Source organism: Rhinatrema bivittatum, chromosome 2 (assembly GCF_901001135.1).
Source record: "Rhinatrema bivittatum chromosome 2, aRhiBiv1.1, whole genome shotgun sequence".
NCBI classification, from domain to species: Eukaryota; Metazoa; Chordata; class Amphibia; order Gymnophiona; family Rhinatrematidae; genus Rhinatrema; species Rhinatrema bivittatum.
Genome location: NC_042616.1, coordinates 789,579,323 through 789,606,495, shown reverse-complemented (window position 1 = coordinate 789,606,495; position 27,173 = coordinate 789,579,323). Strand labels below are relative to the sequence as shown.

Here is a 27,173-nt window from a genome sequence, read left to right as displayed (position 1 = left end):
ATATATCTGAAATTTTCATCTTTGAGTTCCTTCAGAACCCTGAGGTGTGTATACCATCCGATCCAGGTGATTTACTACTCTTCAGTTTGTCGATCAGGTCTACTACATCTTCTAGGTTCACCGTGATTTGGTTCAGTCCATCTGAATCATTATCCTTGAAAACCTCTGGAACTGGTATCTCCCCAACATCCTCTTGAGTAAACACCAAAGCAAAGAAATCATTTAATCTTTCTGCAATGACCTTATCTTCTCTAAGTGCCCCTTTAACCCCTCGATCATCTAATGGTCCAACTGACTCCCTCACAGGCTTTCTGCTTCGGATATATTTAAAAAAAAGTTTTTACTGTGAGTTTTTGCCTGTACGGCCAACTTCTTTTCAAATTCTCTCTTAGCCTGTCTTACATTTAACTTGCCAACGTTTATGCATTATCTATTTTCTTCTGCTGGATCCTTCTTCCAATTTTTGAATCAAGGTCTTTTGGCTAAAATAACCTCTTTCACCTCTCCTTTTAACCATGCCGGTAATCATTTTGCCTTCCTTCCACCTTTCTTAATGTGTGGAATACATCTGGACTGTGCTTCTAGGATGGTATTTTTTTTTTTTAACAATGTCCATGCCTCTTGCACACTTTTTACCTTTGTAGCTGCTCCTTTCAGTTTTTTCTAACTATTTTTCTCATTTTCTCAAAGTTTCCCTTTTGAAAGTTTATCGCTAGAGCCATGGATTTACTTACTGTTCCCTTCCAGTCATTAATTTAAATTTGATCATATTATGATCCCTATTACCAAGCTGCCCCACCACCGTTACCACTCTCACCAAATCCTATGCTCCACTTTAGTATTCCAAAAACCTCCTCTCGAGGGTCAGTTAAATGTAAGACATTGATAAGACAATCTAAGAGAGAATTTGAATAGAAGTTGGCCATAGAGGCTAAAACTCACAGTAAAAATGTTTTAAAATATATCTGAAGCAGAAAGCCTGAAAGGGTATCAGTAGGACCATTAGATGATCGAGGGGTTAAAGGGGCACTTAGAGAAGATAAGGTATGGCTTCCATCATTTCTCAAGAGGAAATTTGCATTTCTTCTCCAGACCTTCAGTCCAGCATGGTATTTGCCTCTCCGGAGAAACTGGCAGTATTCACTCTTGACTCTTTGGATCTTGTGGCTCATTTTGTGAGAGTTCTTGTGATTCTAAAGTTATTGCTGTGTCTCATCAAGTTGAAATTATTTCTAAGAACTGTTCTTCTCAACATCAAGAACTGTCTGGGAAAATTAAGGAAGTTGAGGGGGAAGTTAAATCCCGTAAAAGCATGCAATCTTCTGTTATCAAAGATTGTAACTTTTTGAACAGAAGATATGAATTTATTGAAAATAAATCGTGCTGTTTGAACTTGCGCTTGCTTAATTTTCCACTGGTGGTCTGCGAAAATCCTAGGTCTACTCTTAAACGTTACCTTTTGGATATTCTGGCTTTTCCTTCAGATTCCACTCCCACCATGGATAAAGTATATTTTTTGCCATCCCATGCTTCTAATTTAAATCAACCTTTGGATGTTAATTTGACCACTTTTCTCGAATCCTATGATTATGAAATCTCTGAGAGCTACTGTATTAGTCTCTTTCTTTTCCGAGTATGATTTGAGCTCTGTTATGAAAAGTTTAAGAACTCCAATGCTTTGTTTATGGGACAAAAAGTTAGAATATTCCCAGATCTTTCTAAGATGACACAGGAAAGAAGAAAGGGTTTCTTGGCTTTGTGCCAAGAAACCTTTGGAGTTGGTGCATCTTTTTTCCTAGATACACTTGTAAATGCATCATGAGATAATAATGATTGTTTTGTTTTTCATGCACCAGAACAACTTAGTCTTTGTTAATTCCAAGAAGTTGACGATTCCCACTGGAGTCTCTAATTCATAATAGTCCGGGATTTTTCAGGCTATGTCATTTCCTTGTGGTCATTTATTTCTTTTATAATTTCCCCAATTTTTCTTTCTCCCCCCCCCCCCCCCCTTGTTTTTTCTTCTGGGGTCAAGATAGATGTTATTGTTTCCTAAATTTTATTTATTTGTATTTTTCATTTTCACATCTACGTATCTAATACAAAGTGAATGCTTTGTTATGATTCAAATTTAATAAATAAAGAGTTAAAAAAAAAAAAAAGTTAGGACAGGTCGAATCAGGATTTCTACTCCTGTCTCTCTTCTCTCGTGATGTGTGTGTTGACGCAAGCTTTGTATACGTCGAAGCTACTCTGTGTTTGTGTCGAAGTGTCTGCGTCAACGTGGATTGCATAGCATGACGTGGCTCCGAAGGTTGGTCCCTTGGCTTATGCGTCGAGGCACCTGACCCTGCGCCCAGCTTTGAAGTGCATGATGGAGTATCATGTGCCAAGGTCTGTGCTGATGATTCATGCGTCATAGGCCACTTAGGTGCATCGTAGTCTGTTTAGGTGCATCATGTGTAGTAGTATGCGCTCTTGCATAGTGCGGCAAGACGTGCACGGGTACATTGTGCGTCTTAGCCATTCCCTGTTTTTTCTCTGACGCATCTCGGCTCTGATCTTTCAATGGCACTGATTCAGAGCTTTTTGTGGAGCCGTCCATTGATCCTAATTTAGGATTTTTTGCTGCCACAGCGACCTCAGGTGTATTTTACCCCTTGGCTCGATGGAAGAAGCTTTTCTTGAGACATCCTAAGGATTAGATTTTAGACCCGGGGAGGGTTCATTGCTACCAGAAGCCTCTCGGTCTCAAAAGCCTGCTATCTTCACCGCCCTTTGACTCCTCGCTCTAGGAGACATGCGGCCACAATCACTACACTTCGCTTGGTCATGGTCAGGAGCGAGGCAGATGTAACAGTAATTCTGATAGTCAGCGATGGACATTATGTGTCCGCACTAACAGTATTTAAAACCTGTTTATTTTCCAGTCATAGAAGCACTGAAAAGTGCTGTTTGGGGTTCACTAGTGCGAAAATATAAGAAAAATAATAAAAAAAAGGCTGAAGAGACACACAGAGAAACGAGAACACATCCATGTCCAAGCGCAGAAAATAAAATCTGAAGAGACCGGTACGCGTTTCGCATGGGAAGAGCGGCACAGGTGCAGCAAAATCAGAACTTTGGCTCAGAGAATAGAACATCCGCGAGAGCACCGTCGGTGACGTCGCCCAAATAGCACTCCCGTCCCGTCGCCCAAATAGCCCCCCGTCGATAAGCAGACTGCTAATTCAGTCTGCTTATCGACGGGGGGTGGGGGAAAAAAGAGAATCGTCTGACTTAGGGGCCGATGCAAAAAAAAAAAAAAAAGCGTGGAAAGCGGGCGCTGAAAAGTCAGCGCCCGCTTTCTTAACGCGTGCGCGGCGCCCGCCATGCTATATTATAATTAGGGGGTCGCGTTAGCAAGGAGGCGCCTCCTTGCTAACGCGACCCCCGCGGTTACCTGCGGTCTGCCGGTTATGAACACTGACGCCGATAAACGCGAGTTTATCGGCGTCAGTTTTCATAACGCAGCCGGCTGGTTATGAAAACCGACGCCGAACATATTGGCATCGGTCTTCAATGCGGCCGGCTGAGTTTTGGGGTTTTTTTTTTTTAACTTTTAAAAGAAGTAAAGAAAAGCAGTTTTTTTCTGCTTTTCTGTACTTCTTTTCAATGCGCTCAGCTATTGATGCCGCAGGCTCCAGGCAGGCGTTAATAGCTGAGCGATAAATGTGCATTAGGGGGTGGATTAGCGCCTATTTACCCACGTCCGGCTGCGGGTTATACAGTGTGCTCGACTGAGCGCACTGTATTGCATCAGCCCCTTAGAGAGCCAATTGCAGCTGAGGGACCTGCGGACCCAACCAGGAACGAAGTCTAAACAAGCATGGTTTTTGGGTTTTAAATCTGCTGGGCTCTGGAAAGGAGCTGTTTTGTGCTGAACTGGGGAAGAAGAGAGACGCAGACTCTAGTGCCGATTAAGCAGTTTCCAGGATCCAAAGACCTGAATTGGAGAGGCTGGAAGCCACCCCCACCCTGACTGGTAGCAGAAGACTGGAATCTGCCTCTGTTGAAAAGAGAACTGAGGGACTAAGCTTTTGGAGGGGTGCGCTGGAGAAGGGAGTCTCCTTATCCCCCCACTCACCCTGCTAGAGTTGAAGTTCAGCTTTGAAAAAAAAAAACAAACCCAAACCAAAACACCTCAGCCTAGCAGCTGTCAAATGTTGCTGCAGGTTCTGCATTTGAAATACTGGGCTGTGTTTTTGACACGGGGTCTGCACAGAGCTGTGGCCAAGCTGGGAATTGTGCTCAGAGGACTTAAAGCCAAAGAATGCTGTGCTGGTTGAGGAATTTTGTACAAAGACAATACATAAAACCCTAGGCTGCTTATTGCATTTTTTTAGGCTGCTGCCTACAAACTATAGCCTACGAAAATCCAGCATGGACCCTAATGATGTTTGTTTTTGTGCACATTTATTGTTCACAGACAATTTTTCTGGGAACCCAGCATTTCTATACTTATGTCTATATTTGCTGTTGTAATTGTTTAACCACATAATCTGCTAATTACTAAAAGTGACTGAGACTATTCAGAGCTGACTGTTTGACAGATTGTATTTCAGTGATTTCTTTGCCTCCTTATCACCTTTTATGCTATGTGCTGTTTTCTATTTACCAGTTTGTTTTCTCCGTGCTGTCTTATTTGCTTGTTTAGTAGTAATATTTTTACATCAATGTGACCTGGGTGTCTATATATTTAGATCTGTGGAACTGGAGGGAAAATGATTATTGCTCCGGAAATGTTTGGGTTGATCCGAGTGAGGTGTTGGGGAATTGGGACACTATTTCACACCCCCTCAGGCGACTGAACCTGCAAGAATGTATAATATTTCTTCTATGCTAACCGACCCTTCCTTGGCACTGGGTGAATTAAGCTACCTTGGGGGGGTTACAAATACAGTAAATTTAAAAATTGATGTATACTGCCAGAAGATCACAGAGGTCCCAAAATAGTCCAAAAATACTTATGTAAACAAGAGAGACACCCCAAAACAAAAACAAGAATGTAATAATATATGTGAGCTTGTTGGCCCATGGGGAGAATGTACCTGTGGGTCTAAGTCCTGTGAGCATTTTAAACATTGCTCCCTCAGTGACTACTTTTCTGCTGCTTCTGCTGGTGTGGCTAGTCATTTTGTCATCTGCCAGTATATTTAGTATTGCTGTTGTAAATGCCTTCTAAGTAGTTCTGCCGCTGCTAGTACTCTGTGCCGTTTCCTTCAACCACTAAAGATCAGGTACCTACAGTATCTGAACCTAATCTTTGTGGTGTCAAAAAGCGGAATAAATACATGTTGGCCAAACGTTTGGAATCTGTGCTTACAAGGCAATTGAGGGACTTCCTTGAAGAGACGGGCAGATTAGACCCTGCTCAATCAGGTGCTGTGCAGGCTTTAGTACTGAAACAGTGTCGATATCCCTTATTGATTATATATGGCTACTGCTCGGTCAGTGAGAATAAGGCCTACTGATCCTCCTCACTCTCGCTCAGCTGCATTCAGCATGGTTGACCACCAAATTATGCTGACTACACCGTCAAACATAAGGGGTCTGGGGGAACATGTTTATCTGATATCCTGATATCCTGGTATGAACGCCTTTTTGCCTGATGATTCTGTACTGTGCAATAATCTGTATATAGGTTCTGTTAGAGCTCAATCCCTTAGCATATACCCTTAGCATTTCCTCTTTGATGTTTGTATTTAATGTAAGAGCTCCTTCCAAAAATTTATTTTTTTTTTTTCTTTTATATATGTTACCTAGCTACTATATTATCTGTTATTTGTAAGGGCTCCGCCCAATGGTTTTTTGTTCACTGTAAACCGATGCGATGTGCGAACGGACATCGGTATATAAGAAATGTTAAATAAAATAAAATAAAAATAAATGAAAGACTGGTTCAAGGCCTTCCTAATGGGCAGAATGCAGAAGATAACCTTTCGTCTCTTCTTTGTTCCTGAGATGGGGGAATACCCCAAGGTTCTCCACTATCCCCCTTCCTATTCAATATATACTTCATACCCCTTGCATCTATCATTAAAAAAATTTGGATTTAAAATATGTATGCAGATAACATACAAATCAAAATCCCTTTATATCTATATAAATAAAAATGTAAATGTTCGTTTGTTCAAAAACTTAAATCTCCAAAAGTTCTTCACCGATTGCTTTGAAATTTTGACCCAACGTTGCATTCGAATACGCGCGTGGTTTTATATACCTATATTATATAGATGTCACATGTGTGAAAGGTAAAAACATGCTTTTTGGGAAAAACAGCGCCATTTGTTGGACGTAAAAGCAACACACGCTATCTGCAATATAAATGGGCTCTGACCGACGGATTGCAAATGCGCAGTAGAGAGCAGATCTACAGTGCATTTGCGGACCATAGAGCTCTGCACTACGTGCTGGGTGTCACAGAGAGGAGGAGAAAAGGGCAGACGAGTCGCTGCTCCGAGAAATGGCTCAGCCCGTTCCTCCGCCGCTGGGGAAGGGGGGAGGAAGTAGGGACTGCCGGACAGTTACACACAGGAGGAGGAAAGGGTAAAAGAGTCGCTGAGCCAGTCCGTCCACCGCCGGGGAAGGGGGGGAGGGAGTTGGGACGGCCGGAGCAGAGCTAATGCGCATTGTGAAATTAAACCAGACTGAGCCACGGCAACGCGTGGCCGAGTACAGCTAGTATATATATATATATATATAGATTATTGCTCAAAACAGGCACTTGTTAAAGAATCATTATACTTGGATTAAAATGCTGTGCAAAATTCAGTTTGCCCGCCCTTATAATTGTTGGTCCTGAGATAAAGCTATCCTTTTTAAAAAAATATTTTTGTTATAAGTCCAAAAAATTACACCACTTATCTCATTGCCAGTTTACATAAAGTCCAATTAGATGTGTGACCCATAGTCATAGCCCGATACTGATGCCATGTTTCAAAACGGATTCTTCTTCTGGGACAAACGTTTTCTGCTCAAGGTGGCAAAAAGGCCAAATTGCCTAGTCAGAGCGGGAGCTGTGTGCTGGAGCTTGCTCTGAGTGAAGGCAGGGCATTGGTTTTGAATGTAAACATTTAGGCCTCAATGGCCTAGCCAGGTGGTAGTTGGAATTCAGCGAGTGGTGTTACAGCTATCTGCTCTCTCTCTCTCTCTTTTGAAGTGAACAGAGAGAGGAAAGAAATACATTCAGTGCTTGTTTTCTCATGTTTCTGCTGTCTTGACCAAAACGTTCCAGAACCCCACATCTCGAAAGTGGTAAGGTCTTCCGTCAAGTATCTGCATCAGTTCTGCCAGCTAGGCCATTTCCTTTTTAAGCACAATCTTGCTACTGTAATCCATGTGTTAATCACCAGCCAAATTGATTACTGCAATGGGCTGGCCAAAGCCATTTTGAAAAATGGCGCGGGCCGCCCATTGCCTCTACCATGTGTCAGGGGATGCTCAGTGGCACCAGTAGCCCTTGTCTCAAGAAAGGGGCAAAGGGCGGCCAGCTCAATATTGTATTAAATGAGAAGGGTTGGGGGCGGGTTCTGGGTTTTGTTTTGTTTTTCTAAAACTTGCTTTTTTTGGCTTTCCCAAAAAACGATAGGGAAAAACATGAAATTTCGTGTTTTCTCCTGTTATTTTTTTGTTATTCCCGAAATGCAATGAAATAGGAAATATCATTGGGATTTCCTATCTCATTGCAAACAAATGTTCATCCCTGTTAGGATTGTGGACCCTTGTGCTGTGGTGAGATTGGTTCAACCTACAGGGAGGGCCCTGAAGGTCCTCACCACCAGTTGGCGGAGTAGACAGGTACCGAGACTGGACAGGAGTTTTGCCTATATCAGCCCCTTTCCCCTTGGGTTGAGTTTTTGGATTCCGGGAGCCAGCAGGTCTTAGGTGGCAGTCTCTGGGGTGAAGGCAGAAGAGAAGATCTGTGGCCAGGCTGAGGTCAAGGGCAAGTGGCAGGCAAGAGTAAGGAGAGTCCAGACTGAGGTCTTGGATGGGCGGTGCACCAGAGTAATGGGAGTCCAGGCTGAGATCAGTACAAATGGTCAGGTTGAGGAAAGATGAGGAGGAACAGGAGTAGGCAGGGTTGGAAGGGCAGGGCTGAAAAGGATGAGGAAGGTGGGACGTGATGCAGCAACTCACACTTCAGGCTGAAATCGACTTGTTGCTGAAACGAAGAGGTGACGCTCTGAGAAGCCCTTAAATAAGGCCAAAGATACTGATGTCTGTACAAGCGCTGTAGCTCCTTCTCGCCCTGGATTCTTCAAAATGCGGGGCTGTCAGGTATGCACGCACCTCGAAGAAGGTCTGGAGAGGCAGCATCGGTGGCGTCCTGCTAAGAGTAGTTTGCGGGCATCCTGCCGCGATGAAGAAGCAGGGGCACTGGGCCAGACAGAAGGTCGATGGCATCAGGGGGGTGTGTAGCGGCTCATGGGTGAGCACCGCGAGCCGTGGAACCTAACACCCTAGTTTGAAGTGCCTCTAGCACCTACAGAGTACTGCCACTAGAATTTGGTAGGTACAAAAGCAACTGATCACATCAAGGCTATTTTATGTCAACTTTACTGACTCTCAGTAGAAAGCAAAATAAAATTGAAAACTCTAGGCTTTGTCTTTGAATGCTTGAATAACCAAATCCCTGAATACCTCTCTCAACTTTTCTCCCCATATATACCCTCAAGGGAGCTGCAATCCGCTGAAATGGTTCTTGTCTCCTCTCTTCAACTGACTGCTGCCAGATTGTCCTGCACAAGATTCCCTGCTTCCAGCTGTTATGCACCAAACATTTTGTACAAAGTACAACTAACCCTGTGCTTGGAGCCATTCTACCTTAAGTTCAGGAAAAAAGCTGAGGCCTGGCTTTTCAGCCAGGCCTTCCCCTTCGTCCCAACTTCCTGAACTCCTGACAAGGGACTGTATTATACACAACAGAGACAAACTGGATCTTGAAACTAATCAGATATGGGTTTTTCTATGCTGAATTCTAAACTAAGTTAATTTCAAATTCTGCTTCAATCGTAAGCTGTCCTAATTAATGTCTCTGTCCATTTCAATTAATTGAAATCCACCTTGAGGCCAGCTTTGGGGAAAAAGTGGAATATTTAATGTTCATAAATAAATAACTCACCAATTCGCCCCCAGTTCTTGAAAAGCTGCCTTGGCTCCTGTTTCAGTATCTGTTAATGTTTAAGATTTTTTTACCTTGGTTTTTAAGTCTTAAAAGGAATAAGGTCCCTAAATACCTGAAGGATCACCTGGTGACTTCTTCCACCATGAGACCTCAGGCCTCTTTGTTATATGAGCCTTTCCTGCTACTCTTACTGCCTCATTTGGTTAGTATTAACATAAGAAATGCCATACTGGGTCAGACCAAGGGTCCATCAAGCCCAGCATCCTGTTTCCAACAGTGGCCAGTCCAGGCTACAGTACTTGGCAAGTACCCCAAAGCTAAGTATATCTCATGCTACTGATGCTAGTAATAGCAGTGGCTATTTTCTAAGTCAACTTGATTAATAGCAGGTAATTGACCTCCTCTAAGAACTTATCCAAACCCCCAGCTACACTAACTGCACTGGCAACAAATTCCAACAAAAATAATTTTCTCCAATTAGTTTTAAATGTGCTACATGCTAAGTTCATGGAGTGCCCCCTAGTCCTTTTATTGTCCGAAAGAGTAAATAACCGATTCACATTTACCTGTTCTAGATCTCTCATGATTTTAAACACCTCTATCATATCTCCCCTCAGCCGTCTCTTCTCCAAGCTGAATAGCCCTAACCTCTTTAGTCTTTCCTCATAGGGGAGCAGTTCCATCCCCTTTATCATTTTGGTTGCACTTCTCTATACCTTCTCCATCGCAACTATATCTTTCTTGAGATGCGGCGACCAGAATTGTACACAGTATTCAAGGTGCGGTCTCATCATGGAGCGATAGAGAGGCATTATGACATCCTCCATTTTATTCACCATTCCCTTCCTAATAATTCCTAACATTCTGTTTGCTTTTTTGACTGCCACAGCAGTCGACGATTTCAAAGTATTATGCACTATGATGCCTAGATCTCGTTCCTGGGCGGTAGCTCCTAAGATGTAACCTAACATCGTGTACCACAGGCATGGGTTACATTAGATAACAGGATGGAATTGGTAACCCACTGAGGCACAGATTACTTAGTCTTTCGGAAACTTATCAAAACGTACCTTTTAGAACAGGCTTTTAATTGATTTATTATCCATAATATACAAAATAATATATGAAAAACAAACAAACTGGCTAACTGCATCCATAAAACCCTACTCACCAAACCGAAATCTCTGTTCTGCCAACAAAGGTCTATTAAAATTTCCACCGGCTCGCCAATTCGGAAGAGAGCCATATCCCTAGGAAGCCCTAACTCTGGAACACCCTCCCAACCAAACTGAGAACACAACAAAATTTAAAAACCTTCAAAAAAGAACTAAAGACTTGGATGTTCACAAAAGCCTACCAAAACGCCCAATGACCCTATTTTATAACCTCCTCCCTACCGACCCACATAAACTTGTAGATCTAATCCATAGCATGTAATTTAACCTGTACTGTTCAACAACCGAACTATCTTATTACACCTACTATAACTATGTTAACAAGCACGTGAATTTTTGAACTCCCTGTTAAACATTGAAACTTTATAAACCGTTGTGATGGCAAAACCGAACGACGGTATATAAAACTCGATAAATAATAAATAAATACATTTATTATTACCTGTTATTTTTTTTGTGATCTATGCCATATTGATCATAGTTTATTGGACGTCTATGATTTTAAATGTCAATTTTAAGTTGGTATATTTATTTTGTTATCTATTGTTTGTATTGTATTTTACTTTTATACTGTTTATTTTTGCTTGTATTGTATTTTCTGTTATGTGCTGTAACTCAGAATGCTATTGTAAATGGTGGAGAAATAAATTATATACATAAATAACATCCATGGAAAGCTAGTATATATTTAGAATTCGTAATTTGTTTTGAAACAGATTCACAGTGTATTCAGAATTTTTATTTGAAATGTTCGTCGTCTGCAAGAAAAGGATTATAGCAATTGTGAAGCTGGGTGCCTGGTGCTGAAACAAATGACCCTTGGAGTTGCACTGTGTTTGTTTTCTTGTGCTATCACTCGTCAACAAGATTTTAAATTATTTTGTTTCGCTCCTGGTATACAGAGAATTGAACCCATATGTCACTCATTCATTAGGTGCTGAAATTCATTTATTTATTTTTTTATTTTATCTTGATATTCCGCCTTAACCTAGGAAAAGCTCAAGGCAGATTACAAAGAAAGATGTGAATTGCAGGACATATATTTGGGAAGGGGACATAAGAACATAAATCTAGGAACTGAACAATGCAAAATCTTTACAGGGTGTACACTGATTTCATAGTATAGGGGTATACCTGGCACATAAAAAATAAAATACAGTTTTCATAGTTGAGGGAGGATACATAGCAGTAAGATGGGTGAAAGTTCAGAGTTCAGGAGTAGGCTTGGCTGAATCGCCAAGTTTTGATTCTTTTGTGAAAGGAAGAGTAACAGGTTTCCTTGTGAAAGCCCATGAGATATTGTTCCATAAACTGGGGGTGAAGCAGCTGAATACACACAACCTCATTCAAGCTAGCCTTGCTGAAGGTAATGAAGGGACAGATAAAAGGCCTGTTGATGTTCACTTGTTAGAGTATGAGGAACCGCTGCAATGAGAACTGGTCTCACTGACCTTGCTTAAAGAAGGGACTGCTGTATTTCCTGCAGTGTCCGAGGTGTAAAGAAGTATCCTGGAGTTATCATATTGGAGGCATTTAGGTGGATGGCCTGGAACTTTTTATCTCAATTTTTCTAGTCAAGCCCAGCATCTCTGTGCATTCTGAGAAAATCAAGAATTTGGAAACCCAAATCCTAACCTTATGGGCTACTTCTCTGGCCTTTACAAAAGACAATTTGATAGGTCATAATTAATTTTAATTCCTGGGGCCCAAGCTAGATATTTAAGTTTGAGATTTGTTAATTTTCCCAGAAGCTATTACTATTACATCTTTGCACATGCTCAGGGAATATTTTATAGATGTTCTTAAGGTTTCAAGCGATGTTATGTCATTTTGAGGCACCATTATCTGCCATCTAAAAAGCGAGCAAAAACCCAGAGAGGAGTCTTTCTAAGGAAAGCCAGCTACCTTTAGGGATCCTAAATAGCACTCAGGTTTTGGAGACAACTACTGAAGAGGAAACATCTGGTGCTGATCACACTATTTTGAAACTTAATTGAAACTGAGACATTCAGACTGTATTTTCGTTATAGCGATATGTATTTTTTGGGCCATAAGATCTGATTTCTCTAGAGCAGTGGTTCCCAAATCTGACTTGGAGGAACTCCAACCAGTTCAGTTCTCAGAATGTCCCCTATGAATATGCATGAGATAAATTTGCATACCAGGGAGACTCAGTATATGCAAACTTATCTCACGCGTAATCATTGCAGATACTGTATCCAGAAAACCTGACTTGTTTGGAGTTCTCCAAGACAGGTTTCGGAACCAATGATGATATAAAGTGATGCAAAATAGAAGAAAATGTTTGACTATGCATCAGAGGGTTTTCTTTTTAGATACAAATTTTATCTATACTTACCTTGCGACTATTTAATTCTGTCTTTCCAAAATAAGTATATCTTTATGGGGCCCAAATACTTGAGACTATTTCTTGTTGCTAAGGTCACCTCAAAGTGGTGGTGAAAACATTTAGACTGGTCAGGAAGTATGTATGCTAACACTCTTGTGTAGTCACTCTTAAGAAATTATTTATGCTACAACTGGCTGCTTTTTATTAATTTTTGGATATGGCATGCCATTTCACATCATATATTTATCACTGAATTCTCCCTTCTCTTTTGAGAGTTATATAGATGGTGCTAAGTGTGTTATTACATTATATAAATCTATATATTATCTTATTTTTGTTTTCCATGTCTCACTATGCCTTAATTTCTGAATTCAAGTTATTCTCTATGAAAACAGTAAATTCAAATAAAAATTAAATAAAACTCTGTTCTCTTCAAGCACCTGTGAATAAACAATGCATATGTTAAAATTAATTCTTTGTTAAGTCTTTTCGACTGAGTTCTGTAAGACAAGGTTCCATGAATGTAACCAGTGCTATGCTACCTACTACTGTGGTCTGTACCTATTACTGTATATCGCTCATCGTCTCCACTCCTCATTAGCCTTTACTTCTCTGACATACTGTAAACATGTTCCCCTAGGAACACTCCTTTATAAGGCGGATAAAAGTGCGCATGTTGTGAATCCTGCACATACTTATAGCTGCTCTGAGGAGGTTAAATTTAGGGCATACCGATTAATCCGTGTAAATATCTTTGAAATTTTTCTTCTCCTTATATATGGGAAAATATCTTGATGAACCAGACCCCATAATCTGTGTGTGTATGTTTTAACTCTGATTTCTTTTCTCTGCGGATCTAGTTTTGATTTTATAAGGTATTTAAAAAAAAAAAAAAAGTTTCACTAATGAGTCATTTCAAACTTCCCTCAGTTCTGTAGCTCTCTGGAGAGTGCTCTGGAAATAGCTTGTGTAGCACGAGAGCCCTATAGGTGTACTGCTCCTGACTATTATGGAAGTAGCTATTCAAAACATAGCCAGCTGTCTAAGGCCTAGATAAATATAGTGGAAATAGCACCCGTGACAAAAAGGGACGTGGTTAGGGTAATTACCCTGCTCCCACATCAGTAATTTCTGCAAGGTATGATAAATTTATTGCACCTGTGCCATTTTGAGAAAGAGAGAGATTCTGTAGAGAAATCAATATGTCACTTTCTATTTATACAACTTTAGGAGGGGGCACTTTTAACTCAGTGTGGGGTTTGGGGGTGGGGTAGGTTTGGGGGTGTGGTTTTTCATACAAAGTAGGAGGTACAAACAGCAAAGTTGACATCATTGAAGATTTTCTGCTGTTTGAATCGATGAAAGATTCAAGAGGAATTTATTTGTACGATGCACTCTCTACTGCAAAGTTATCGCGGGTGTTAGGGCCTTAACACAAAATGATAAACGACCCTATAAGTTAGCCAGATAGACTTTGTAGCTGAATATCCATGGCCAAATACCTACTTAGCTGGATATGTCTTATCTGTCTAAGTTGAGAAGGCCTAACTTAGGCCTAGAGCCACTAAGCCACAATGTTTCTTCACAGGAGGGGTCCAACTATTGTGGGGGGAGGGGGGGGGTGTTGCGATAGTGGCACTTTCTTCCTCGAAGAAACATTGCGGCTCTATGGCATGTTCTCTTTTCTTGTGGCCAGACACCATAGGGCAAAAGAAGCAGCCCTTTAACTTGATGGTGGCCCCAACCTCAAGAGACTGCCATTGCCTTAAAGGGCAACTGCCCCCCCCAAAAAAGAATTGTTCTGGGAACATGGGGAAGTTGAACAAGGGTCAGTGCTGACCCCAATCACAGCTCCAACTCCCCCCAAACTAAAAAAAATATGTATAAAATGTAGCCACGTGGTGACTACCTCGGCCCTCTCCCCCCCCCCAAAGTCCAATAATAAATTGTAGGATCCCAGCCCTGGCCTCCCCCCCCCCCCCCAAAAAAAAAAATTTTTTTTTTCAAGTACAAAAAAATAGGCTAATAGGAGTATTATGCAGAATGCCGGATGATTTTCTGAACCTTTGGAAAGGTTTACCCATTGCTCTATGTGGAGGACTGTGTGGAGAAATTGAGGCAAGAGGAAGAAACTGCTCAGACCTTGATCAAATCCTTGCTACGTATAGGCTTAGAACAACTCATCAGTTTTCCTACTCACAAGCATGACCATACCCTTGATCTTTTGTTTATCAGTCCTAACCTAACTCACTCTTCTGTATACTCTCTAAAATCCATCCCTGTTCCATGGTCAGATCATTATCTCATTTCAGTTAAACTGTTCTGTAGACTTGTCTGAAATGACTAATACAACAACTAATAAAGTCGCTCCCTCTGAGATTATTAGAGGGGAACACATCGATCCTGAACTTTTTAAAACCTCGCATCTGCCCAAATTTCAGTCCTCTGCTCTGGATAGTATTGAGACAGCAATTACCAACTGGAATGATAATACAATAAGCATGGATGAAATTGCCCCTTTGAAAACGAGGAGAATTAGGAAACATCACTATGCCCCCTGGGTATTCATCCAAATTAAAAGTAATGAAGAAAAACCTCAGACAATTTGAGCACCATTGGCATAAACATCAAATCCCCCAATGATGATTTGAATATTTTTCATATTTTTGCTTGTATCAAAACAAAGTTAATAATGTTAAGAAATCCTTCTGTTCAAGGAAAATAAATCAGTAGGTACGAACTGTGCCAAGTTATTTAATAAGATTAAGTTCTTATCTACAACCTGTTCTGTCAATCCATTACCAGCTAAAACCAAATGTAATCAATTAGATCATTCTTTCATTAACAAAATTAAAAAAAATGTACAACAGTTTTTCACTTCTTCCGATTCCTGTGATACTTGACATCTGACTCAAATCAACAATGGGATAGCTTTGCACCAGTTTCCACTGACACTATTCAATGGGTTGTATAAAAAATAAGCGTTTTGATCATGCCTTGTAAATCCTGTCCTCCAGCATTACTAAAGTATGCTAAAACTGATTTTGCCCCATATATAGCCAATTTAGTTAATTTATCCCTAACAGCTGGAAAAATAATTTTAAAACAAGCTTCTGCCACACCTATACCCAAGAAACCATCCACAGACCCCACTGATTTTTCAAATTTCTGCCTAATTCCATCCCTCTTTTTTCTTAGAAAAATTATTGAATCTGTGGTTTTGCAACAAATTACTGATTTCGTTGCTGATTATAGTATTCTAGATCCTCACCAACATGGCTTCCACAAAGGTTTCAGGACGGAAACACTCCTACTTTCATTCTATGATCCATGTTTTTGCGCTTTGACTCAAACACTGATCATATCATGGTACTATTGGATATATCCGCAGCCGTCAATAATGCAATCTGTCAAGATTACAATCCATTGGCATCTCTAGTACTGTATTATTATGGTTCACTTCTTATTTGGAAAATCACAAACAGGTTAGACTTGGTTCAGTTAGCTCAGAATGGCATGAATGGGGGAGTAGCCTAGTGGTTAGAGCACTGGGCTACAACCTAGGGAAACAAGGTTCAACTTCCGCTGTTGCTCCTTGTGACCTTTGACAAGTCATTTTATCCTCCGTTGCCTCAGGTACAAAATTAGATTGTAAACCCTGTGGTGATAGGGAAATACCTATAATACCTTAATGTAATCTGTTTTGATGTACACTTTGAAGTGCCGAAAAACGCAATATACAAATCTAAATAAGAATGGTTTATTATCATTTAAGGTATCCCCCAAGGGTGAGCTTTAGCCATAATTTTATCACAGATTGCAATTAAATGTCTCAAAAACTGAAATTATTTGATTTTCAAGAGTCATGTCTATATCCTATCTAACTCCCAACACCCTAACTTATTTGAATCATCAGCTGATTTTTGGCAGAACAGCCAGAAATTTAGGTATTATTCTGGATTCTAATCTCTCAATGAAAATTTCACTTGAGGCAATGTTAAATCATCTTTTTATAAACTATGTTTACTAAAACACATCAAACCATTGTTAGAGTCTCAGGACTTTAGATCAGTATTACAATCTATAGTGCTCAATGCCTTTGATTATTGCAAAATGCCCCCCTTGACCGCTTACCTTGCATTTCTATGTCCAGGACCAAGTTGGAGGGACCCCCCCTAGGACTGACTCCATCAGCCCTCGTGTTCTTGGCACCTGGTGCCTCCACCTGGGGAAGAAGGTATTAGTAGGTAGAATTTTTCTCCTTCATTCCAGGAAAACAAATGGGACTGTGAACAAGGCTGATAGTATATTTACATTTATACAGGTTTAATTAGACTATATGATTATATACATTTCCCATGACTATGTGCATCCCTAAAAGGATATCAAACAGCACACTTACTGCTCAAGGTTATTAATCTCAGGCCATGCAACTACTGCATATATACATTTCTGCAAGATAGAAAGAACATTTAATATTTGGGCATTTGGGTTTGTTAGTCTCCACAGTATATCACCATATAGATTAGGCGGGACCTCTTTTGTTCTCACAAGTATTATTATTAGCCTGGGCCAATGGGCATTGCTGGTTGAGGGGAGAGGGTCCATTTTGTTTAAACTGCTGCCATCTCCTCTGCTCCACTTCCATCCTGGTGACAGGTCTGTGCCCTCCATGGGGGCATGGGGGACTCGATGCAGCTTTCCAGTCTGCCGCTGGGGTCTGCGCCCTCTTTGGGGACCCAATTCTGCCACTGGGGTCCATGCCCTCCTGGGGGGGCAACTCCACTTCTGGATCTGCCGCTGGGATCCCTGTCCTTCTGTGGGACCCAATGTTGCTTCCTGATTTGCCACTGGGGCCCTCATCATACTCTCTTCAAATCTGCCATTGTCCTTCGCTTTTCTTCCTCAGTGAGAGGGTTTCCATTTGTTTGGGCTTATAGCTCCACTAGGCTCATGTCTTGCTTATTAGTCAGTGATTCTGGCTCTTAGTAATCTCAGGTTTCAGTGATTCCAGTTCAGCTAAACACATGGCCAGACATTTATTGCTACCCAGCCTGAAGGAATCACCTGCCTCTCAGCCAAAAGGCAAAAAATCCAGCAATGACTATGGAAAGAGCATACATACAAACCCTTCCATCCTGTCTGACCCTCTTTTTCTGCTCTAAGAACTAAGCACCCAAGGGTTTTGGTTCCCCTTGTTAGTCAGGGTGAGAGTATCTTTGTTTGAAAGGAATGTTTTTTCAGTACAACTCTGTCTCATGAATCCCTCTCTCAGTCAGAATTATGCAATTTGACTTTTTCAGTCAAAGTTGCCATCCTTTGTTTTTAAAGTGTTCAATATAATTTAACAGCAATAGTAAAGGGGGATGTGACATGCATATCCCTACCTGAATCTCTGACTCATCTATTCAATGGTCATTTAAGAACCTTCACAGTAAGGGGTCTTTTCAATCAAGCTCTGGCTTTCCCTGGGCTGGCGGCTCATGTTACATAGCTGTATTGCCCTTATTTTCTGCTGCAGTTCACTTAAATGGTAGCATGCTTTCTTCCACCCTCTCCTTTGGAGGGGGGTTTCAATTGTTATTCACTATATCTTGGCCTTTCTGCCAACACTATTCATCCAGTACAGGTTGTGCAAAATTCTGCTGCAAGGATACTAACTGGTACAAAGCTTAAAGACCATATTTCACTTGTACTTTCAATGTTATACTGGCTTCTGGTTCCCTGGCAGACTCAATTCAAAATGCTAACACTTATCTGTAATATCATCCATAAAGATTCGTCTGCCTGGCTAACTTCAAACCTTCAACTAAATAAACCCTCCAATCATCTAATAAGTGGCTATTAGAGATTCCAACAGTCAAACTTGCAAGATTAGACAACACCAGAAACAGTCATATCCGTTGCAAACCCACATCTATGGAACTCTATCCCAGAGAAGCTAAGCCCCCCACACACATACACTTTAAAATCATTTTAAAAAGACTTAAAGACCAATCTTTTTTCTTTGGCCTTCAATTTCTCACAAAGCAGACTTTAAACTGAATCAAGATAAATTCCAAAATATTTCTTTTTATATTTGTAATAATCCATTTATCTTTTAATTATGTATATATTCCTGGTGTAATCAGCCATGAACTGCTACTGTAATGTGCGTAATATAAATTTTAAATAAATGAAATTAAATAAATGTTCCATAAAGTCAAAAGGGTCAGGCCATCTTCCCTTGGATTATTGAAGTTTACTTGCCATAGTGACTGGATCTCCTCAGTCTTGTATTCTCTGCTACAGAGTATATTTTGGGAAGTATATGTTGCTTCTATTGTTTGAAAGTTAGGAGATATGCCATCTTCACTGTGGGTTATCCTTTTGATGTGGATTCTGTATTTTCTGATGTCTTCTATTAACAAAATTAGAATACCAATTGTAACTTTAAGAATTTTCCTGTGGTTTTCCATACCAGAAGGAGTGGAAAGAATGAGACAGGATTTAAGGAAGCTGAAAGAGTGGTCAAAGCTGATATTCAATGCCAAGAAGTGCGGAGTCACACATATGGGGTGTGGAAATCCAAAAGAACTGTATTTGATGGGGGGGGGGGGGGGGGTGAAGGGCTGATCTGCATGGAGCAGGAGAGAGACCTTGGGGTGATTGTTTCGCCTACTTCAGATTGTTACACATTATGTGACAAGGCGATAGCTAAAGCCAGAAGAATGCTGGGCTGCATAGAGAAAGGAATATCTAGTAAGAGAAAGGAAGTGATGATCCCCTTGACCAGGGCCTTGGTGAGGCCTCACCTGGAGTACTGTGTTCAGTTCTGGAGACCGTATCTCCAAAGGGACAGAGACAGGATGGAGGGGGTTCAGAGAAGGGCGACCAAAAAGGTGGAAGGTCTTCATAAAATGTCTTATGAAGAGAGATTGAAGAACCTAAATATGTATAACCTGGAGGAGAGGAGGAGCAGGAGTGATATGATACAGACTTTCAGATTCTTGAAAGGTTTTAATGATCCATGATCAACAACAAACCTTTTCCGTTGGGAAAAAGATCAGTAGAACTAGGGGTCACAATTTGAAACTCCAGGGAGGAAGACTCAGAACCAATGTCAGGAAGTATTTCTTCACGGAGAGGGTGGTGGATGCCTAGAATGCCCTTCCAGAAGAAGTGGTGAAGACTAAAACACTGTGGATCCATAAAGGCTAGAGGATGGGAATGAAGCAAAGAGCCATGGGAGTGGCTTGCTGGAATAATGGCTACTACCTGGTGATTACTACCCTTACTCAATAAGCCTTCACATGGTTAATGTGGAAAAGAGGATTTGCATTCAGACAACAACCAACAAGGACTGAACTACACAGTCTGGGTAAACAAATAAGCGTGGGGGTAGCTTGCTTATTGCAGTGGTTACTACCCTAAACCAATTAAGCCTGATACATCACTTTGAATGCATATACAGCATTGCTCTCTGCTTCAACGGCAGGGGGAAATGTGGAAAAGAGGATTTACATTCAGACAACATCCAACAAGGCATTGATTTGTGCAATCTGGGTAAACAAGCATCGGGGTAACTTGCTTGATGCGGCGCCGGTGGTTACTACCTTTAACCATTAAGCTTTATGCTTCACTTTTGATGCATATACATAATTAATAATTAATCTCCATTTCTCATTGTACTATATTGTATAGCGCTTATCTCTGTTTTAAATTTATATTCTCTTTTCCAAGTTACGTTCTATCATTAATCCCTGTTGCAAGATATTAGTTTGTATTAGTTCTATGTAGAGCCCTATAAACAAGACAACAATATACAGTATTGCTCTCTACTTCAACGACAGGGGGAAATGTGGCAAAGAGGATTTGCATTCAGACAACAACCAACAAGGACTGAACTTCACAATCTGGATAAACAAGCGTGGGGGTAGCTTGCTTATTACGGCGGTTACTATCATAAACCAATTAAGCCTGATACATCACTTTGAATGCATATACAGTGTTGCTTTCTGCTTCAATGGCAGGGTGAAATGTGGAAAAGAGGATTTACATTCAGACAACATCCAACAAGGCATTGATCTGTGCAGTCTGGGTAAACAAGCATCGGGGTAACTTGCTTGATGCGGCAGTTACTGCCCTTAACTATTAAGCCTTTTGCTTACCTTTGATGCAACTCCAACATTACTCTCTGTATCAATGGCAGGGGGTGGCAGGAAATTTGAATCAAACAGTTACCAACAAGGGCCCTGAACTTGGTGGTCAGTGAAACAGATAAGTATGGGAAAATAAGTGTGGAAGCTTGCTGGGCAGACTGTCTGGGCCATTTGGTCTTTTTCTCCCGTCATTTCTATGTTTTTATGTTAAAGTCGGGTTACTTAAGACATGTTCCCATAACACTACAACATCTGTTCAATCACGTTTCACTAAGAACCCAGTAATGAGAGAAGGGTTTGGCCACCAGTTACACCTTTATCAAAAGGGCTGGGAGGACAATTGTCTCTTCCAAAATTTTTTAATTCAAAATTTCACTTTTCTAACGTATAGTCTCTACCTTACCAAACTTCTATAGAAAAGTCTTTCTCATGTCAGCTTTATTTATACAAGTATTTCGCAACCAAATACTATCATTTTAAAATTTTCTTTATCCATTTTTTTCGTTGATTCTCCTAGAGCTGATCTGCTGAATTATTTAGAAGCCATTCAAATGAGGCATTTCGGGAACTGAAGTGTGGCAAGCATTGTTTGCTCCTTGTCCTAAATCATTCTTAGTGTGCTGCTTCTGCCCAGTTCCAGAGGTAAATTTTGTCAGATTCTTCCTGAAAAGATTTACCTCTGGTAAAACCATGCAATGATTGTAAGAACCGATATAGCATGGTTTAACCAGACGTAAATTTTGTCAGACGAATCTGATCAATTTCTTTGATTGGATAACCAGAGATCTCGATCAAGAGAGAGTGCTAGACATAAGGGTAGATTTTAAAAAATTGCGCGATCGTGTACTTTTGTTTGCGCACCAGGCGCAAACAAAAGTACACTGGATTTTATAAGATACGCGCGTAGCCTATAAAATCCGGGGTCGGCGCGCGCAAGGGGGTGCACATTTGTGCAACCTGCGCGCGCCAAGCCCAGCACGCGCTGCCTGTTCCCTCCGAGGCCGCTCCGATTTCGGAGCGGCCTCGGAGGGAACTTTCCTTCGCCCTCCCCCCGCCTTCCCCTCCCTTCCCCTATCTAACCCAACCCCCCTTTATTCCATGATTTACGCCTGTGATAAGCAGATGTAAATCTGCACGCGTCGGCCGGCTGCCCCGCTCCGTGTTCCGGTCCCGGGGGCTGGTCCGGAGGCCGTGGCCACGCCCCCGGAACGCCCCTGGGCCGAAACCACGCCTGCGTCGCCGCCCCCAAAACGCCACGTCATGCCCCCGAAATGCCGCATCATTCGGCCATGCCCCTGACACGCCCCCTTCTGCCCCTTTTAAAAAACCCCGGGACTTATGCGCAGCCCAGGGCTCTGCGCGCGAGGGCGGCCTATGCAAAATAGGTGCGCCGGCGCGCGAGGGCCCTGTGCGCGTAAATCCGCCCGGATTTATGCGCGCAGGGCATTTAAAATCCGCCCCATAGTGTACTTGGATTTCATTCAGTAAGGCCTTTGATACAGTTCCACATAGAAGACTTCTAAATAAATTGAATGTGCTTGTGTGGGACCTAGAATGACTGGGTTAGAAACTGGCAGAGTGGTAAGCAACAAAGAGTGGTAAATGGAGTTTACTCTGTGGAGGTGAGCGTTACTAGCGGTGTGCCTTAGTAATGGTCCTTGGACTGTTTTTTTTTTTTTTCAACATTTTTGTGAGTGACATAGGATTGTCAGGAAATGTTTGTCTTTTTGCCAATGATACCAAAATCTGTAAGAGGGTGAACAGACAAGAAGGTGTGGAAAACATGAGGAGGGATCTAGCGAAGCTTGAGGAATGGTCTAGGGTCTGGCAGCTGAGATTTAATGCTAAAAAATGCAGAGTAATGCATTTAGGATGCAAAAATCTAAGGGAAAGGTGGCGTATTGGAGGTGAAATTCTTCTGAGCACAAAGGAAGAGCAGGATCTGGGGGTAATTGTATCTGATGATCTTAAGGTGGCCAAACAGGTGAATAAAGTGACAGCAAAAGCCAGAAAGATGCTTGTCTGCATTAGGGAGAGGAATATTCTGCAGAAAAGGGGAGGTGATATTGCCTCTGTCCCTGGTGAGACTTCACTTGGAATGCTGTGTACAACTCTGGGGACCACACCTTCAAAAGAATATAAACAGGATGGAGTCAGTACTGAAATGGTCACTGGTCTTCGGCCTAAAGCATTTGGGGATAGACTTAAAGATCTAACCATGTACATTCTAAAGAAAAGACAAGATAAGGTAGATATGATAGAGCCATTTAAATGTCTTAAAGGTTTCTAAGTAGAAGAGGCAAGCCTCTTGAAAATGAAAGGGGCTAGATTCAGGAGTAATCTTTGGACAAACATTTTAACAGGGAGGGAGGTGGAAATATGGAACAGTGTCGCAGTGGAGCTGATGGAGACAAAAACAGTATATGAATTCAAGAAAGCATGGGGTAAATACAGGGGATCTCTAAAGAAGTGCTGGGAATTTTACAGCTAAATTAATTGGGCAGATGGGCAGATGGGCAGCCTGGATGGACCACACAATCTTTTTCTGCCATCATGTTTCTATGTTTCTAATGATGAGAAAAATTGTGCATTATGGATACATGAAGTTTATAATTTAATACACAGGTTAGAGGGCCAGTATAATAACCCATATTTGGTATTCCTGAGGTACAAAGGGCTTCTGAGACAAATTCTCTAACATAGGGGCCCATGTAACAAATGGTAGCACAAATATTAATATACATTAAATACCTGCATTATCTATCACAAGTAGTTACTGTGTGTTAACACTTTTAATGTGCGTAAGCCAGCTCGCTTTAATATGACTTCCATAATTTATTTGGTTAATTTTTTATGTTTATTGATTGTGCATATATATGATTTTCTTATTAAATGTGATTGTATTTACTTTCTGAATGTTATGTTTATAGTTTGCATGGTAAAGTTTGCTTTTTACATTTTTATTGTATTTAAACTTGATGTACATCACATTGATCTGCTTTGTATATGCGATTTATATAAATTACATAAATAATATTGCTATTAATGCAAAATCTAAGCTAAAAAGATACTGATATACAAAAGTATGCTAAATAGCTCATTACTTATTAGTACAGTGAAATATGTGTGTTAAAACATGCAAAATGTAACAGACAAGTAATGCAGAAAAGTTAGCTTCTGTCACCATTCACATTAATGTGCATACTTTAGTAGCTCTGTTAACATGTATCTCATTAACATCAGCCATTAATATAGAATGTGACTATTTTTATTTGCTGAAGTTGACTAACAGCTTTCTGCCAGAAATATTTCTAAGTTATGAATTCAGTTGACGCAAGCCTTAAAAGAGCAAATGCAAATTTTTATCTGACTAATGTTTCCTATTCTGTTTTTCTCTAGGGCGAACGAGGTCTCGATGGGTTTCCTGGAAAACCTGGCGCCGATGGGCTAGATGTATGTAATGCTGCTTTGCTAGCATAGTTTTCTTTTCGTGAAAAGTAGAGGCTGGGAACTACCACGCTGGGCTCAACTGCAAGGATTTCAAAATGAGTCCGAGAACTGCAAGAATAACATAATTGTCCATGACTTCTACGAGTCGCTGTTGTCATGCAGTCACTGGAGGGGGGGTGGAGGAGGGGGATGTCACATCTTGTACCCTGCTCCCCTAACTTTTGGGGAAGCTGGAGTTTGCATGGCATCCCATGAGGACTGCGGGAATGTGCCAGCCATTACGTGCTGTGTCTCAAACACGAAAGATAAGTAGAAAGCTCAGATCATGTAGTTAGATTGCACAATGGACAAATGCACAGACTTTTCGCTTCTAAATAACCGGATTCACGCAGATTGTGTTTTCCTAATGAGAGGGTAGGGGTGCCAATCCATGCTCCAGTGTGCTAGGACTGGAACAACAGAGGCAGCACGTATTAGACTTTGGATGCTTTGGCAAAACTGTGCAGAGAAATCGCAGAGGGTTTGCCTGAATTGTGTCTCACTCAGCTGTTCACCCACAACACAGAAAGCAAAGGAAATGTAAGCAGATCTTGTACAAAAAAATCTCTGTGGCTTGTTTTCTCTTCCAAGGTCCCTGCTGCTTCCATGCAGCAGGGACATCTTTACTTTTCAAGTGCATGCACAGCTTAACATATTCCTAAATCTCTGCTCTGATTTCTTGCTGAAACCCCGGGGTAGGAAAGATCCTTTGCTGGCACCCAGGGGCACATAGGAATGTACAGACTCCTAAGTATTTACTCTCTCTCTCTCTCTGTTTCTTGATCACTCCACAGATAGCATAAAATCTGAGTTCTAGTATTCTCATGTGGGAAAGGATAATAGTTTTAATACCCGGTTTTTTACACTCTAAGCCCTTCTTCGTCCTCTGTACACAGCTCTGATAAGTATCATAGTCTCTCATCCAAACAGCACACTGAGAAGCAAGGTGCTTTCCAGCCTCTTTTACTGATAGTTGATTAGATGACTGAAGAATATTTGTAGCTTCAATTCGAGTTTCAATTAAAGTCAATAAGCAATAAGACAGTAAGAAGGATAATAAACTTATGACCTCACTTCTTTAGTAAAGTTTTTCAATATCTTGAAAGCACACTTTTTCGACACTTGAATTCTTTCTCTTCCCAGTTACCCCAAATACTCAGATTTAGCAGAGCGAAGAGAGTTCAGTTCCTCCTTTATTCTTACCAATTTATATCCCAGCTCTTCCCACTGTAGGCGGTTAGAATACAATCCCAATAAGTTATCAGGACTTAGTCCCAGTTTAAATATTTTTCCTAGAATCTTCTCGAATCCCTGAACTCCTTATTAAGTACCTGGTGGGCACTTTTCTCTCACCTGTAATCTACTTAAGACAGCAGCAGCAAAGTTCTTGCCATTTTGCATACTCTCATTTTCCTTCCCTTATACAGCTGACCGGGGTACTCTCCTCCTGATGAATTCCTCCATACTTCAAATTTCTATCAAGGTGAAAGACACCTCTCTCCAAAGGTTTGGTTACCAAGGGCCATCAGCTCGCAGTGAAACAAAATAGCCTTTGAACCTAAAAAGGGGAAAATTCAAGCAAGAGGCAGAAGGGCGGAATAAAACGTCCTTGCCTCACAGCCAAGGAGGTAGTCCAAAAAGTCATTTAATTTAAAGCTTGAAACTCCTCTGCATCGGGTCTATGTTAGGTCCACCCTCTGAAGGGGGAGAGAGCACACTGCAGGTTTTCCCTATTCCTTGATCCAGCCTTGAAAACAGAGACGTCCTAATCCACTCTGTCACAGAGAATTCTCCAAAATGGATTAAAAGAGTAAAAAAAACGTACGCAGAATCACATAGGCCAAAGGAAGGCTGACCCCAAAGGGGAAATCCTCATCTCCTTTCCAATAAATAAGGGAAACCAAAGGGGCAGGAGACAGCAAGCTCCTGTCCTCTTGAAAGGCTAACTTAAAATGCATAGCAGGAGAGAGAGAGGGCTCCAGTCTGTTTTGAAAAGGTAACTAAAAATCCATGAGGTGCTGGGGATGATAAACAGCTAGGTCATACCATCTGCAGCTCCCATATGGGGAGCAAAACCCAAACCTCTCTTCACTATTCCTATACTGGACCTCCCCCATTAAATGATATAATCCTTTTAGTGAGGGGAAACCAAAGGTTCCCTACACTGCTGTAGTCTTTCCCTGAGGCTTCTAAACATATATTAAATCAATGTTCTGAGCACTAGCCAAGCCTCCTCCTAGTTTTGGGTCTTTTTTTTTTTTTTTGCCCCTTTTCATTATATCAAAACTTACATTAAAATGGATTTTGTATGCTATGATTCCCAAATTGTATTAATACAGAAAGATTCAATTTAGTTTTCTATTTAGGAATATATAAATCATCAGATGATTACAGAACCTTCTGGGTAGAGGGTTCTGGGGAAAAGAGGCATAAGAAAGAAACAGCCATAGAAGGAAAGACAGGGAAGAAAAGGCATGGGAGCAAAGACTAGACAAATCGGACAATCCATGTAAGGGCTGCAACCGGCATAAAGACGAATACAGTAGTAAGAGTGCCTGGCCTTTACTAAAAGAAGCAGCACTGGGTTTTGCCACAGTTCTATCTGCCACTTATTTCCCATTGAAACAGACCGGTAGGAATGGATGTGCACTACTTCAGTGTCAGAACAAAATATGGAATATTTTAGTCTTCTTTGAGCTTCCATTCCAAAGCAACTTTGTACACTTAATCCTCAGTTTTATGCGAGTAAAGTGGCATTATGAAAATAATCCAGGGGCCAATGATGTAAAGTTATACACATAGGGGTAGATTTTAAAAAAGTGCGCCTTCGCGTACTTTTGTTGGCGCACCAG

The 27,173-nt window shown here is 41.1% G+C and overlaps 1 protein-coding gene across 1 annotated transcript in view; it reads left to right on the top strand.

The window, feature by feature from the left end:
* The window catches only part of COL22A1 (collagen type XXII alpha 1 chain), a 791,008-nt gene that overhangs the window by 506,989 nt on the left and 256,846 nt on the right, over positions 1-27,173 (top strand). Inside the window, exon 17 of the mRNA XM_029592071.1 lies at positions 24,232-24,285. Coding sequence (XP_029447931.1) covers positions 24,232-24,285 — 54 coding nt within the window. The remainder of the gene's footprint in view (positions 1-24,231; positions 24,286-27,173) is intronic.